This window comes from Petromyzon marinus (assembly GCF_048934315.1).
Source record: "Petromyzon marinus isolate PM22_M1 ecotype Great Lakes invasive population chromosome 84 unlocalized genomic scaffold, UKy_Petmar_22M1.pri1.0 chr84_unloc.4, whole genome shotgun sequence".
In the NCBI taxonomy this organism is placed as follows: Eukaryota; Metazoa; Chordata; class Hyperoartia; order Petromyzontiformes; family Petromyzontidae; genus Petromyzon; species Petromyzon marinus.
Genome location: NW_027422641.1, coordinates 423,165 through 440,601, shown reverse-complemented (window position 1 = coordinate 440,601; position 17,437 = coordinate 423,165). Strand labels below are relative to the sequence as shown.

The 17,437-nt window shown below is 42.0% G+C and overlaps 1 protein-coding gene and 1 long non-coding RNA gene across 3 annotated transcripts; both read left to right on the top strand.

The window, feature by feature from the left end:
• The first annotated feature begins 1,347 nt into the window (after positions 1 to 1,347).
• On the top strand, positions 1,348 to 7,321 carry LOC142908464 (uncharacterized). The gene is made up of 2 exons (XM_076059169.1): positions 1,348 to 1,582; positions 4,765 to 7,321. Exons 1-2 carry the CDS (start codon positions 1,399 to 1,401, stop codon positions 5,418 to 5,420), a joined length of 840 nt encoding a protein of 279 aa, XP_075915284.1. The 5' UTR covers positions 1,348 to 1,398; the 3' UTR covers positions 5,421 to 7,321.
• A 3,688-nt stretch (positions 7,322 to 11,009) lies between these two features.
• Positions 11,010 to 16,802, top strand: LOC116936846 (uncharacterized). 2 transcript variants are annotated; one of them, XR_012931796.1, is made up of 4 exons: positions 11,010 to 13,288; positions 13,472 to 13,627; positions 14,497 to 14,589; positions 14,699 to 16,802. It is a non-coding gene; the product is annotated as an uncharacterized LOC116936846 (long non-coding RNA). The 2 variants fall into 2 exon arrangements; XR_012931795.1 differs by having other exon boundaries at positions 11,010 to 13,627.
• Positions 16,803 to 17,437: the final 635 nt, after the last annotated feature.

Genomic DNA, 17,437 nt, shown 5'->3' with positions numbered 1-17,437 from the left:
GGCATGGAAAGGCATCGCAGCCCTAGCGAGCAGCCAGAGACAAAGCCTGCACGCACGGCAAAGTTGTGATTGACCCGGGGACTATTAGCAAGTGACACGTATGGACTAATGGTTACTCTAAATGACGATGTTGACGTTGGTTATAACGTGCTACAAATATGGTAAACGCACATCGCATTAGCTCTGACAAATAGCGGACTTTTTTAAAGTTATCGTTTACAATTGTTAATTTGTATATCATGCCAAGTGAGTAATTTGCGTGTGGACCCTGACAGCGGCACTCAATGTCCAACTCTTGCGAATGCTCTCAGGGGATCTTTACCGTGCGCTGCGTTCACTCACTCAGCCCCAATCTCCCTGTCGTGAACTCACCACTCACCCACTCACTCACCTCACCCTTCAACTCACTCACCCTCCTCACCTATTAATTCTCCTCATTAACTCACTCACCCTGCAATCCACTCCCTCACCCCCCCTCCATCACCCGGCACTCACCGCCTGTCCGTGACCACCTCTCCCGTGCCTACAACCACAAACACCACCACCACCTCTCCCGTGCCTACAACCACAAACACCACCACCACCTCTCCCGTGCCTACAACCACAAACACCACCACCACCTCTCCCGTGCCTACAACCACAAACACCACCACCACCTCTCCCGTGCCTACAACCACAAACACCACCACCACCTCTCCCGTGCCTACAACCACAAACACCACCACCACCTCTCCCGTGCCTACAACCACAAACACCACCACCACCTCTCCCGTGCCTACAACCACAAACACCACCACCACCACCACCTCCTGCTGCTGCTGCTGTCGCGGTCTCCGCGTGGCGCCGCGGGTCCAGGGGGAGGCCTCGCGGCCCAAGAGCGGCGCCACGGCTCCCCCCCTCCCGCTCCTGGCCCCTCCCCCTCGTCCCTCCTGGCTCCTCCCCCTCGTCCCTCCTGGCCCCTCCCCCTCGTCCCTCCTGGCCCCTCCCCCTCGTCCTTCCTGGCCCCTCCCCCTCGTCCCTCCTGGCCCCTCCCCCTCGTCAATCCTCCTCCCGCTCGCGACGTGGAGTGAACTCAGCCCCGCCCCCCCCGCCCCCACCGCCCCCCCCCTGCGCGGCCCCGCTGCCCATTGCAAGAATGGCGGGAAGCGGTCGCGGGGCCTACCGCGCGCCGCCTCTCGCGTGATTGGCTCGCTTCGCGTCACGTGGGGAAGGCGGAAGAAGAGTATGGGGGAGGAGCTGCGCGGTAAGGGGCGGGGCCGTGGAGTCACGTGGTGGGCAATGGTTGCCAATAAGTGGGCAGGGATGGCTGTACGTCACATCCGGTGATATAGGACACGCCCCTTCGTGACGTGGCCTCACACTTCCTTCCGTCCTGCGTGCCGTCAACACGAGCTGATCATGGCACTGCTGACCGTTGGCGTTCTGTTAGCCATGCTTGGGATGGAGATCTTCATTTATCTTCGTTTTAAGCTTTCCATCTCATACTTTTACCGCGAGACCACGACGCTGCAAACGGAGAGGATGGGCCTGCAGAATGTGGAGCTCTGTCAGAAGAACAAGACCATGGAAGTGGAGAAAGATGGTAAGCTACCATTTTCTTTGGTTCTTTCGGTAAAGTCACGTAGAATGAGAATAAAATAATAAATTGATAAAATAAAATAACACAATAATATTCTCACGACGTTTCGGCCACAACACAAGCGGCCTTCATCAGGTGAAGGGGACGAGACTGTCTGGAGGACAGCGCTGGAGTGAGAAAGCCACGCTGAGATCGCGATCTTTAAGCTGTGTGAGAAGAAACAAAGCGCCTTGACAAAGGAATTAACATATAATTTAGCATTGAAATGGCTGAGTGATTAGCTTGTGACTGGTCACAGAAAAGGCTATGTTAAAGTTAAAGCATACACATCCGCAAAGGCACCCCTTGACAAAGGAATTAGCGTAGAATTTAGCATTGAAATAGCTGAGTGATTAGCTTGTAACTGGTCACAGAAATAGCTATGTTAAAGTCAGAGCATATACATTCACCGAGGCACCTAGTACAAATCAAACAGGAGAATTTAGCATTGAAATAACTAGGCGAATTTAGCATTGATATAACTGAGTGATTAGCTTGTGACTGGTCACAGAAATGGCTATGTTGAAGTTAAGGCCTACACATCTGAGCTATTCACAGTAACTGGGTATACAATATATAATGAATACTATATACTGAACCAATAAAAAACACAAAAATTTAAATTACCTCAATGTTATCAATAAACTCTATATTCTCCAATCAGCTAAGCTACCAACAATAAGTCTTTATATATCACAATGCTATATGGCGAAAAATGGGTGGATTCTTACCCTCAACTTTAGCACCACGGATAGCTACGGGTCCCGTTCAGACGGACGAGTTCATCGATGGTCGGAACAGAGGAGGGGGAGAGAGACAGCTGCGAGGTGCTGTTATACTCCATGTTGTAAACCATACCATTAACCACGGTTAAGCTATCCGTGTTGCTAAAGTTGAGGGTAAGAATCCACCCATTTTTCGCCATATAGCATTGTGATATATAACGACTTATTGTTGGTAGCTTAGCTGATTGGAGAATATAGAGTTTATTGATAACATTGAGGTAATTTATATTTTAGTATTTTTTTTGGTTCATGATATAGTATTCATTATATATTGTATTGTATACCCAGTTACAGTGAATAGCTCAGATGTGTAGGCCTTAACTTCAACAGCCATTTCTGTGACCAGTCACAAGCTAATCACTCAGTTATTTCAATGCTAAATTCGCCTAGTTATTTCAATGCTAAATTCTCCTGTTTGATTTGTACTAGGTGCCTCGGTGAATGTATATGCTCTGACTTTAACATAGCTATTTCTGTGACCAGTTACAAGCTAATCATTCAGCTATTTCAATGCTAAATTCTATGCTAATTCCTTTGTCAAGGAGTGCCTCTGCGGATGTGTATACTTTAACTTAGCTATTTCAATGCTAAATTCTATGCTAATTCCTTTGTCAAGGGGTGCCTTTGCAGATGTGTATGCTTTAACTTTAATATAGCCTTTTCTGTGACCAGTCACAAGCTAATCACTCAGCCATTTCAATGCTAAATTAAATGCTAATTCCTTTGTCAGGCGCTTTGTTTCTTCTCACACAGCTTAAAGGTCGTGATCTCAGCGTGGCTTTCTCACTCCAGCGCTGTCCTCCAGACAGTCTCATCCCCTTCACCTGATGAAGGCCGCTTGTGTTGTGGCCGAAACGTCGTGAGAATATTATTGTGTTATTTTATTTTATCAATTTATTATTTTATTCTCATTCTACGTGACTTTACCGAAAGAACCAAAGAAGATGAATCCTTGCAGTCACAAAAACTTTAAATCGAAATTTAAGCTACCATTCTTAGATGTTCTGTTTGAGAGGAGACCTGATGGCTCATTGGGGCATTCTGTCTACAGGAAACCCACCCACACAGATTCCTACTTGAAACCTGATTCCCACCACCACCCAGCCCAAAAGAATTCTCTCATCAAAACTTCATACCATAGGGCTCATTGCATTTAGGACCAACACCACCTGACCAGTGAATTAAAACATGTACACCTGGCCCTCAAAAGGAATGGTTACTCTGACCGTACCATCCGCCAAGCTGTTTCTCCCTCCATACAGAAACAACCACTTGATACTCCGGCCAAAACCATCACACTACCATATATAGCAGGCGTTACTAAAAAGATTTCCAAAATTCTAAACAAACACAAGATCCAGGTCCGGTTCAATACAGTACACAAAATTCGTGATCTGATCCCATCCGTGAAGGATGGCATTCCTGACTTACAGTACCCCGGGGTTTACAAATTGAGTTGTACCTGCGGTGATTGCTATATCGGGGAGACAAAGCGACATGTCTCTGACCGAATTCGCGAGCACAAATCAGATTTGAAACACAGCAAAACGAATTCTTTGCTGATCACTGTTACAACCATGTGGGTGATCACGATATAATTTTCTCCGATACCAAGGTTCTTTGCAAACCCACGGGTTTTTATCAGAGATTTGTTCACGAGGCAATTCAGATCTACAAACACAGACACAATTTCAACCGAGAAGTTGGTTTCAAATTAAGCAACCATTGGAAAGATGTTCTAAATCGAACTAAACATAAACTCATTTCTGTGGTACAGTATATTTTTCAAGTAGTGGTACCCCAAACTTTCGCAGCTCTCAGCTCCCCCCCCCTCCCGCTCCTGGCCCCTCCCCCTCGTCCCTCCTGGCCCCTCCCCCTCGTCCCTCCTGGCCCCTCCCCCTCGTCCCTCCTCCCGACTCGCGACGTGGAGTGAACTCGCCCCCGCGCCCCGCGCCCCACCCTGAGCGGCCCCGCCGCCCATTGCAAGAATGGCGGGAAGCGGACGCGGGGCCGACCGCGCGCCGCCTCTCGCGTGATTGGCTCGCTTCGCGTCACGTGGGGAAGGCGGAAGAGAAGTATGGGGGAGGAGCTGCGCGGTTAGGGGCGGGGCCGTGGAGTCACGTGGTGGGCAATGATTGACAATAAGTGGGCAGAGATGGCTGTTACGTCATGTGTACGTCACATCCGGTAATGACGTCACGATAAATAACACGCCCCTTCGTGACGTGTCTCACACTTGCTTCTGTCCCGCGTGCCGTCAACTCGAACTGAGCATGGTGCTGCTGATCGTTGGCGTTCTGGTCTTGGCCATGCTTGGGATGGGGATCTTCATATATCTTCTTTTTACGCTTTCCATTTCAGACTTTGACCATGAGACCACGACGCTGTCTACGGAGAGGATGGGCCTGCAGAATGTGGAGCTCTGTCAGAAGAGCAAGATGCTCCGTCTGGAGCTACAGCATCAGCTGGAGGAGTTCATGGAGAACCGAGAGACTCTCCAGAGAGAGATCAGGAGCCTGGTTCAACAGCTTAAAGAGCGCCAGTTGGAGCTGGAGCCCACGAGAGTGCCTTGCAGGGAGAGCAAGTCTCTCCATGCGGATTTTCTCCGAGACTGCAATGCAGCACAGCGGCAAATGTCGCTGCGCTGTGAAAACGAAGATCTCCGGAGGTCGCTGCACGCCCACCTGAGGAAGTTGAACTTCCTGAATCCGCAGAGAGGGCAGGAACAGTTTAGGCTGCGCGGGAAGCTGGTGCGTCACGAGGACATGTGGCATGGGGAAAAGAGGCTGCAAGAAGAGAACCTGCATCTCCGTAGCCAGCTGAAAGAGCTAATATGGACCGTGTCTCAAATGTACAATGATGCCACCACCACCGACGCCACTTCCACCGCCGCTGCCACAGCTTCCACCACCGCAACCGTTTCCACCACCACTTCTGCCACCACCACCAAGCCCAAGAAGATGAAGAGATTTAGCCATTGGTTCCGAAAATTGCTGAAGCGCAAGTCGGCCATTTAAAAATATTGGGGAAATTGTGAAAATGACACCACCCTAATTAAAACATTACTCAGAAAGACAAACATACCCCATAGAACATCAACAAAGTCGTATATAAGACAAAATATCGTACATTTGCATGCAACACTCTAATAAATACTGTATTGTGAGCAAAACATAAAGTTACTTAAATGGAAAAAAAATCTGTTATTGTCACTTACCTTTAGTCCGGATGCCGGTCTGCTTGTCGGGAGGGGGCGTAATGAGTCCCTGCACACACGGGGGCGGTGGGAGGGGGGTGAACGTCCATACACACACACAACAGCGACAATCATCCGCTGTATAGCCTTACCAGAATGTTGGGGCAAGCGCCTATGAAGCTCTGAATGGCACACAGGGTGAATGGCCAGCACCCCGCCCGGCTGCCTCTCTTTATCTCTCCATACACGAGACTCACAGGCGTACATGCGTCCGTGCACACACGCACAACAACAACGCAACAACCGTCGTTCACCCCTAAGTGGCGGTGACATTACCACAGCACTTGTGCCATGCTCGGTGCATTTTGAGGCCACGTGAAGTGTCGAAGGCTGGCTGGCAGGAGGTCATGTAATAGACGCAGGTGCCATGGATTGACTTAGGCAGATGATGGGCAGATGCAACAGCCGTGCTCCCCACTGTGCCATCTTTATTTGTGTCAGTTGTTTGGCGCTCTGCTCGTTGTTTTGAGCCTCGCTCCTCTGCCCTATGCTGTTGCTGGAGGGCAACTGCCTCCACTTCCCCAGCAGCGCCTTTCATGAACCTCCTCCACAGAAGCCGATCGTGACACTGCTGATACCAGTCATCAATAAGTCCAATCAGCTCCACATCCTTCTGCACCACATCAGTCCATCTCTTCTCTACCCCGTACCACGCCCATTTAGCACCATCTGTCCAGCCAAATTGAAGCTGCTTGGGGATGCCGTGACTGCATACGGACTGCATGACACAATCAACGCAGCCTCGCTTGCTGGAGGAGCCCACAGATGGGCATTTGTCCAGATATTCTAGGAATCTGTGAGCTTACAAAGTCCAGTCTGGTTAAACCCTGAATAGATCGTGGGCAAGCTAACCTTAATGTTCCTTTCGAGAGAGATAAGGAAGGGTATAACTGTGGCCGAGAAGACATGAAGATTTTTATGGAGTGACATGCCAGGTAGCTTCCACACTGTTGAGCAGCTGATGAAAATATAATGCTGCTCGAATTATTTTAAATGAGACCTCGGCTCCCAAAACGGACTTGATCATCAGCACACTGCCCACTCCACTCTCTCCTCAGGTGCCCCAAATACATGGGGAATTGAGGAAGGGAGCATTTTTATGATGTAAAATACCCAGGGAGGTGATTTGTTTTCGTGGGGCTGATGGTAACGGCCCATATTTTAGTAGCATGCTTCATGTTTAGCTGTAGTGTCTCCAACTTCTCCTTAGAGTGGGCAGTAATCACCAGATCATTTGCATTCATAATATGGTTTAACAATAGAGAGCCATACCATGACCGGCTCAGGCATCGATCAGCCTCCCATTATATCTATACCAGATAAATTCTACTGGTACATCCATGGAAATCGTCTCAAACTACGTAGTCAAAGAAAATGTTCAGTCGTGTTGGGGGCAGAGGACATCCATGTCGCACATTACTCACACATTCTATCATCCCTTAGCTTCATTACGTCGATTTTTCATGAGACAGCAGTTGTCTTTCTATTGTTTATATATGCTTTATCGAAAGAAGAAAATAGTATGTTTGCTTTAATTACTGTAACTCTGTGTTTTATTTAGCTTTGGTAATTTGGGTGATCCAGGTCTCTCTTGCAAATGAGACTCATCCTGGTCGCTTTAGTTCTCGCCTTGTTCAACTCAATAAACTGGTACTCACTCCATTATGAACTCACCCACTTCCTTAAATCTATGACTCACGTAAATACTCCCTCTCTCTCCTCATGAGTCATATATTTACCTGATCACACAATCACCCGATCATTCACTGTGTCAACCTCACGCATTTTTTCATGCTCTCAAGAATGACCCACCCATTCTATCACTACATTAATCATCATCCCCTTCCCTCATTGACCCACTGGTAAAATTAAAATACTCGACAGCAACAACACGTGAGATTGTACTCAGGCTTACACTCACATGTGTAAAGAAGCTCCTTTGCAGGTTCCATTTGATAGATGATTTATTTCACGATAACGTATTTACAACGCAAGAGTACGACTCACACGAACCTTCCCCCGTACAGTAACCTGTACCTGTTTCAACCCATCTCCACTGCCCCCACTATAAACTTTGCCATCCAAGAGAAGTGAAGTAGAAGACAATAGAGTCTGCTGAGAGAATCTACCGGGGAAAACTGCTGGAAGTTACCAGGGCGTGGCCGTGCGGGTATATAAGGGGGAGCATGGCCCGCAAATGGGGTGATGCCTTGGGGACTGAAGAACAACTGCAGGTGGACGACATCGGGGCCGACTGTTGGAAACCAACATGGTGGAAACCATCAAGAAAGACTGTTCGAGATTAACCTACTCTATTATAAACCACCGGGACTGCAGATAGTCATAGCCTTGTGCAACGTGTGAGTTGCACTCTCACCTTGTAAATATGTTATCGTCGGGAATAAATCATCTAGAAAATGAAACCTGCGAAGGAGCTTCTTTACACATGTAAGAATGCAGGACATGCTTTATCAGCAGGCCGTTGTTTTTGTCTACAACAGACCTACACTCAAAAAAATGATAATTGGTAGTTGTTGGTCCAAAGAATGTAATTATGTTTAAATTAAATAATGCTCTAACGTTTGTGCATTAAAATTAAAACAGTTGTGTTGACAAAATTGGAAAAAGTGATATTTCCCATTTACACAGCTCACTTGTGTTAAATGAATGAAATTCAGTTGTGTTGCTTCTGCAGTACCGCACTTTGGTCAGCAGGTGAAGCGATATATGCGCATGCGCAGATGGAAAGCACATCCAACGATCAACTTTGATCCTTCAGCTCACTCAAATTCCCTCATCGCCATTTTGTGCAGTCAAATGCAACATTTCACAACGTTTTGTCTTTGTGGACACAGAGGTGAGGTATTTTACTTTTTATGCATTTATATAGGCTAGAGGCTGTCAGTAGATGGTTTATCGCGGATATCGTGTTTTGTATGGTATTTTAATGAAGTTGCCGCATTCGTGTGGTTTTCGCATTTTTGTTAGGCCTATAACGTTACATTCGTGTGTTTCGATCTTATATAATATATGCTTGTTGAACTTTGATGTGAATTTCCCCACACAAAGACACAAATTACTTATTAAATTGCTAGTTAATAAGAGTTTCTCCACTTATGTGTTAACGGATTGTTGTGTGTGATGTTACTGTATAAAGCAAAGCACTTTTTCACATTTTAGTAATGTCAGTTTTAATAACTGTCTCAAATAATGGTGTTGAGCATTTTTATTTAATGTAAAATGTTAACATTCAAACTTTGGAAGACCCAAATAACAGCTATAAACACATTTGACACATGAATAAAATGGCATTGATGTTAGCTAACAAGTAATGTAAGCTTAGCGGTTAGGCCTAATCTAAAGTGTAAACTATTTACCAAGGATATATACAGATTTTTACTGTATAGCATACCACTTATTAATAATTTATTAACCTATTAACTAATAATTTATAAATGACATATCTGAATTAACAAAAGAATAGAAAAATTTTGCATATCACTTATTAGTCATTTATGAATGTATAGTCATGTTTTGTAAATGATTAGTTCATCATTAATAACCTTACAACTAATTTAACAAAACATTCATAAAATGTTAGCACATTACTTATTAATCATTTATGAATGTAGACATGTTTTGTAAATTATTAGTTTATCATTAACTAATTACTTATAAGTCACTTATAACTGAACGTTATTATAAAGTGTTACAGTGTTGTTTATATTATTATTCTTTGGTGACTTACATCTTTTTTTCTCACAGAGTTTTGGAGTTCTAGAGTCCTACATGTGGCTGTGCAGAGATTGTGGCTCGTCTCACATCTAGATCAAAACTTTTAAAACACTTAAGGTTGGTACATGGACAATATGGCGGCAGACACGCATATCCATGCGCATATTCTTACTGTCCATGCACTTTTAAAACCTGGAATGCACTGCGGTCCCACTTATGCAGATCACATGGTAGTGAGCAGCAACCTCAAAAGCAAAATTCTAGTGAAAGTACAAAGATAAATTGTCATGTTTGTGGTGTTACTGACATTCGTTCAGTAAATGATTACTTTCTCCACATAAATAAGCATTTGCGCAGTCATGAGACAGTAAGTTTTATGTTTGACTGCTCGTTTAAATCAAATGTGTATAGCACATTCAAATCACATAAGAGGCGAAAACATTGTCAGTGTTCGTTGACTGATTTTAAGGAAGGAATAGTGAAAACAAGAGGTAAGAGGAATATCTGATGACACTCTTTCAAACGAAGAAATCAATACATCTAAGTTAGAGGAGGATTCCAGTTGTATTGATACAGGAGAGGTTCCAGAGAACTTGCCAAAGTTGGTAGAGCTTAAATTTGCTTCTTTGCTGTTGAAGCTGGAGAATCACTATCATGTCCCAGGCACAGCTGTCGATGAGTTGTTGGAGGACTTGCATTATTTACTGAGTGATGCTTCTTTCTATTTGTCATACAGAATTATTGTAGACACCTTACAAAAGCACAGGATTGACAATGATGAGTTTCTAGTCAAAGACCTTGTTACATCTTTAAGTACAACAAATCCTTTACTCACTGCAATAAAGCATGGTGGTCCACTCGCCTCTGCATTTAAGCGTAAAGAATATTACAGGGAACATTTTAAAGTTGTAGACTCCGTGGAGTATGTTCTTGAGGCCAAGGGAAACAACTTTTGAATATGTTCCAATACTTGAGTCTTTACATAATCTACTTGGTCAGAATGACCTACTAGACAAAGTGGTCGAAAGTCACAGTTCTCAACAGTTAAGAAGAGATGTCCATCAGTACAGGTCAATTCAGGATGGTCAGTTTTTTAAAGCAAATAATTTCTTCTCAGATGAGTTGAAGATATCTGTGCTTATATGTCGATGACTTTGAAATTTGCAACCCTCTCGGGACATCAAGAAAGAAGCACAAGATTTGTGCAATCTACTGGATTTTGGGTAATGCACCATCCATGTTTCAGTCAACTTTGTCTTCAATTTATCTTACCGTTTTGTGCAAAACAGAAGACGTGATAACATACGGATTTGAGAAAATCTTGCAACCTCTTTTGCAAGATCTCCAAACTTTGGAACAGCAAGGTGTTTTTGTCCACCAGCTGGGAACATTCCTTAAAGGAACAGTTCAATTTGTTGTGGCCGATAATCTTGCTGCACATTCAATGACTGGCTTCATTGAGAACTTTTCAGGAGAGTACTGTTGTCGATTTTGTACAGCTTCTCGTGCAGATTCTCAGACCAATGAAGTGAAGGCAGGTGAATTTACACTAAGGACTGCAGAAGAACACCAGGGACATGTGAAACTTGCAAAGGAGAAAGGTGTAAATGTCATGGCTGTGAAAAAAGCATGTGTTTTCAGTGACAGCCTTAGCTACTTTAATGTTACAACAGGCTATCCTCCTGATTTGGCTCATGATCTTTTTGAAGGCATAGTACCAGTTGAGCTGGCAGAGTGCTTTTCTGTACTTATTTCAAATAAGATCTTGTCTCTTGATCTGCTCAATGAACTCATCCATAATTTTCCGTACAAGTGGGGTGATAAGACAAATCGACCTCAATTGGTGCCACAGATATTTGCAAGGAGAAAATCAGTTGATGGCAATGCGCATGAAAATTGGTGTCTGTTAAGACTGCTGCCATTTATTATTTGGCATTTGGTGCCTGCAGATGAAACCTGTGTGGCTTTTGATTTTAAACTTGAAGGATATTGTGGAACTGGTTGTGTCTTCAGTTCATACAGATGAGACCATTGCATATTTGGAATGCAAGATCTCTGAACACCGTCAGATGTATCAGGAGCTTTTCCCACTTAAACAGCTGCTTCCAAAGCATCACTTTTTGGAGCACTATCCAGAAATGATTCGCTGCTTTGGTCCTTTAGTTTTTCTTTGGACATTGCGTTTTGAAGCTAAGCATAGCTACTTCAAACAAGTAGTTAGGCACACAAATTGCTTCAAGAACATAACACTAACTTTGGTAAGAAAACACCAATTGATGGTTGGATATAACCTCCACATACCCAGCCCTGAAAAGACCACCTTACAGGTCAGACGTGTCTCTACCATCACGGTTGAGGTCATGAAAGAGGATGTCGTACGTTGCCTTAATTCTAGATATCCTGGCATCACCACTGTCAATGTTGCTCAGAATGTTTCTTATGATGGCATTATGTATCGAAATGGCATGATAATTGCCCATGGGTCTCTTGGTGGACTTCCAGAATTTGCAGAAATTGCTCAAATTTGTATAATCGAAGACAACCTTGCTTTCATTGCCAAAAAAATGTGTTCATGGTATCGAGAGCACTTCAGGGCGTTTGAATTGGTACCAACTCTTGAAATGTGCTTAATTACCCTCAATGAGTTGAAAGACACATACCCTCTTGCAGATTATAAGGTTTGCGGTGTCCGAATGATTACCCTAAAACGACACATACTAATAGATGAGGTGTAATAACCAGCCACTGAAGTCCTCTGTGGACTTGTATATTTTATGTATATTTCATTTTATACTAAACATCTATTTAATGTCAATAGTTTGGATTGGTCTTCTGGTATTATATTCATATATTCATCCCCTCTATCTCTCTTTCAGAAAAATTTGACAGGATGGGTACCCCAGCCAAACTTCTAGTAATCTTGGGAGAAAATAATTGTGAAAGGTTAAATCTCCCAACTGGTATACCAAACTCGTTGAATGAACTTAAAAGAGAAATCCAAACACAACTGACAGTACTTGAAGATTTTCGACTTCAATTCAAAGATCCGGACTTTAATGATTTTGTCAACCTCACTTCAACTTCAGACATACAGGATAAAGCTACACTCAAGGTCATTCAGTTACCTTCATCTACAAGTTTCCCAAATACTTCATCTGTGCCAGAAATAAATGAGACCTCTTCAGTATCATCCTGTGACACAGACATAATCTCATACTCACAGTCATCTTTACTTTCAAGTCCAGAATCTGTGTCCTCAGAAGTCAGGCATGGCCTGAACGTTTCCCAATACCACAGTTTAGTTTTGATGCTGAGATTCAACTGCAAAAAGCTTAACTTGCTCATCAGGCTGATGGTATTGTCCTGAGCCCCAATGCCAAACTGAAGTCTGATATTTTGGATGCTTTAGCTTCAGAAATAATAAAGTACAAGGCATACCCTACAAGTGCAGATCTTGATGATGTTGCTGCTGCTTTGGTACAGAAGCACCCATGCCTCAAAGAAAAAGGCTCTGTGAGCGGCTACTTTGGCTGGAAAATAAGTCTGAAATATAAGATGGCAAACTACAGAACAAAATTGAGGAACATAGGATGTTCTGAGTTAAACATCAACTCCCACAAGCGAAAAGGATCCATGGGAAGTCCCAACCAAGTGAAGAAACCTAGAAAAGCCGCGGTTAATTACTGTCCAGATTACCCATTGGGTAGAACAAAGGATACGCTTGAAAAGCAAAGGATGACACTACTGTCTGAGGTGACTAAAATAAACAATGAGCAGGTTATCAAGGTCCTGATGGAGAGAACATTTGTGCTCCGGAGGCATGAGGTGGTAGAAGATTTGCCGTTCATCGTTGAGTTTAGGAACAGATGGCCAGCACTCTTTACTGAGAGAGAGGTAAGTCTTTGATGTAATGCCAGTTATGATTAAATACTTGGATGGTTTTTATAATTCTAAAATATGAAAATGTTCATTTGTTATTTTGTATGTCATCTGTAAGTGCTGGAAAAAAAATGTTCAATGTTTTTAAAACATGTTTATCAGCAGCCAACATGATTTGTCCTTTCAAAATTGTATTAGGTATCTGCAGAATTCAGTAGGATTACAACTATCCCTTTGGTGTCCAAATTTATGGGTCAGCTGGATAATTTCTCAACCCAGCTCCTCAGAATCTTCAGAAAGAAAGGAGGAAGAGCAACACAGAAGATGACAAACATCCTGTCAGTTATGGATCGGGTATGTTCTCTAAATTCATAATTTTAAATCTGACAATAATTAATATTATATTTTAAGAATATTTAACCCAAAGATGGAAATTCAGTCATTATGTATAGCCTCATGTTATCGAGGTGGTTAATTTTTGGGTTAAGTATCCCTTTAAAGTCTGGTATATACAGTACTCTGCAAAAGTCTTAGGCATGTTAATATTTTCACCCCAAAAAGAAATGGTTTTAAGCCAGTTATTTAAATCTTTTACTGCAGTGTGTCAGTACAAAATATCGTTTTACATTTCCAAACATTCCTTTTGCCATTAATTGTAATAATCCAGTGACATTTTTATATACACAAGGAGTCTGACAATAGCCAGTATGATCCACACAGAGATTCGATCTCATCATCATCAAGTCTGTCTGTGATTACATGAAGAAACAGAAAAACTGAGAAAGATTAAATCCAGAAGAACTGCGTCAACATCTCCAAGACACCTGAAGAAGCCTTCCTGCGAAGCTACAGTACTTTTTGTACTGCTTTAAAACAATGCCATAAATAGATTTTATTTACTTAACTTCTATTAACTACATAAAATCAATACTCGGTGTGACCAGCCTTTGCGTTTAAAAAAGCTTTTGTCCAGGTACACTTGCTCATAGTTTTTCAGGTAGCTTTGCAGGAAGGTTTATTCAGGTGTCTTGGAGATGTTGACGCAGTTCTTCTGGATTTAATCTTTTTCAGTTTTTCTGTTTCTTCATGTAATCACAAGAATGACAAACTTGACTTGAATGAAAACAACACAGTGGGATAATCTGTATAATGCTACTTATAATGGTACAATAACAAGTCTAAAAAGCAAAGTGCTAACTAATGCTCATTTCAATTTTTTTCAGAATGACACCATCGAAAAAAAACGTGAATGCATCTTGAAAGCCCTTACTGTTTAGATGAACGAAGACCCCTCAAACCTTGTGAAGGAGTACTTGGTAAGTTATTTACTTTTTTTAAAACCTATTGTATGTTTCTTTAAAACCAACTCCCACTTTCAGCCCTGATCTGTTATTAATTGTTTATATTTGTATTTTACTTTTTTAGGACGTTGAACATGATGAAGCCCAAACTTCAATGTGCAACACCACCCTCGACATGTCATCGTACATGAAGGGGCAGATGCTACAGACCCTTATGAAGATGTTGGCATTATCATTAAAGGCGTCCAAATACTTGAAGACCTGAACAATGTGGCAAATGCTTGTTCTGTGATGCTTGGTCTAAGTTACGCTTTAAACTTGGCTTACCCACAAGACCTGCGGTACACTTTTGAAGTATTTCAAAAGATTTTTATGGAGCTAGATGCAAACAAGCTGTCAAACAAGGTCCAGGTCCTGAAAAATAAACTCCTTTCGTAAACGCTGTAACTTGAGGTCAGGACCAAGACCCAGGACTTATGTTTTCTCCATAATGTTGCACTGTTGGTTTGGCTGTTGCAGTACATATATTTATGTACATAATACTGTTTTTTTATTTTTGTTCTTGTGCAATTAAAAGGAAGCAAAAGAAGACTGCTATTATTTTTCAAGTATAATACTTGTATGTGCATATTTTATTAATCCTTTAATTTAAAGACAGTATGCTTTTATTTATTTTAATTTTCTTGTAATAAGCAGATTCTTTTCATTTTTTAAAGTAAAGTTAGTCTTTTGAGATTACAGATTTTGTACCAGTTATTCTTTTTGGAAAAATGTGTAAAGTAGATCCCTTTGATTTTGAAAAGTAAAGTTAGTTTTTTTTAGATTACAGATTTTGTGCAAGTTATTCTTATTCATATTCTTAGTTTTTTCGGTAAAGTCACGTTGAAGAGAAACAACAAAATAACAAAATATATATAAAACAATAAAAAATTCTCACGACGTTTCGACCATAACTCAAACGGTCATCATCAGGTGTGTCGGTTTGCATAAATTTATTTAGAAAACGGCATATTTATTTATTTATATATATTTAAAAAAATAACGTTTGCGTCACGCGCAACGATTGGCAGTTTGCCCAGGACTAGTCCATCTATTTTTTGAAAAGAGGAGGGGGGAGACGAAATTTGTTTTTATGTATGCTGTCTGAAAGCCACTGTAAGCGTGAACAATCAATCAAGAACTGAAATGATTTATCAAATCTTTCCAATGATTGCTAAGATAGAATCCATCTTCTCGGTTGAAATTGTCTCTGTGTTTGTATATGTGGATAGCCTCATGAACGAATCTCTCATGGAAGCCAGATGGCTTACAAAGAACCTCCGTCTTAGAAAAGTCAATGGCATGTGAGCCTACTGAATTAGAACAATGATCTGCTACGGCCGAGGTGTTGGTCCTACCGTGTTTAAGGTCTGCTTTATGTTCACGAATGCGGTCCGAGATATGGCGTTTGGTTTCTCCAATGTAACTACTACCACAGAGGCAACTTAGTTTGTAAACACCAGGGTATTGTATGTCCGGAATCACATCTTTTACAGACGGAACCAGATCACGGATTTTATGTAATGTGTTGAAACGGACCTGGATCTTGTGTTTGTTCAAGATTTTGGAGATCTTTTTTGTGATCCCAGCAATGTAGGGTAAAGTGATGGTTTTGAAAGGCTCCTCAAGAGGGTTCTTCTTCATGGTTTGAGTGATAGCTTTGCGGATTGTATAGTCGGAGTAACCATTAGCCCTAATTTTTTTGTGAAAGTTTTCAGAATTGTTATTGAATGGATTCAATAAAAAAACTGGAACAGAATGAAAATGGATTATTTATTTTGGATGAATTTAAAAGTATTAATTTTAGGATCATTGTAGTTAATTAACTTTATTGTTTAAAACAAAACCAAGACTGTTAAGTTGATTCAACTAAACAACATTGCATTTACCTTAAGTAATTCACTTACGTTTACCGAAATAAATAATGTTACTTAAATGCAACATAACCCAGTTGTGTGCATCCTGTTGACATAAAAAAGTTAAGTTAGTCCAACATATCATTTTTTTTAGTGTATGCACACGATCTTGAAAATGGCATTTGATTAGGATTGTCACCTGCAACCCATTCTGAAATCGTCCAACTACCAAAACCCTTGTCTGCATTATACCTAAGACTTTTGACTTGTACATCTCGTAATTTTCAGACGACGGGTTGACCAACGTGGCAATGTTATTTTCTCATTTTATTGACAGTAAACAAAAAACATGGCATAGTTTTTAATTTCCCTGTTAACTTGTACATACGAGTGGAACGGTGTCACAATGGTTTGTGCATTGCACTATGAATCAGGCCACTTGAGTTTGATTCTCGGTTATAGTTAACATCAAACAAACTGGCCATGAGCCTTTTCGTTATCAACCCACGTTGAGAAGCATGATGGCGTATGGTGAAACAATCTCCATGACTGATCCAGTATGGGAAGACTTCACCCATGACAATGGTTATACATTTATTATTGTTTTTGTTGTACATTACCACCAAAGGAGTAACTTCATACCTGTTAGCCAGCCTATATATACTCATAGATAAACTTTCGCCTAAACACCACCATTGGGATGAAGCTGACTTGGTATCTTCCATACTCTTTGGTTCTTTCGGTAAAGTCACGTAGGTATAAAATAAAATAAATCACGACGTTTCGGGTGCAACACAAGCGTCCGTCATGAGATGGCAAAGCATGATCTGCTGTTGAGGCAGAATGTTTAAAAGAGTTTGAAATGGGTGTAGCCCAAGGGCCATAAATAAGTGGGCGGGGCCAGTGATGTTAATGTGAGAAATTAGCATGTAAATGTAAGAACGGAGAGCGGCCTCCTCGTAGAGGGC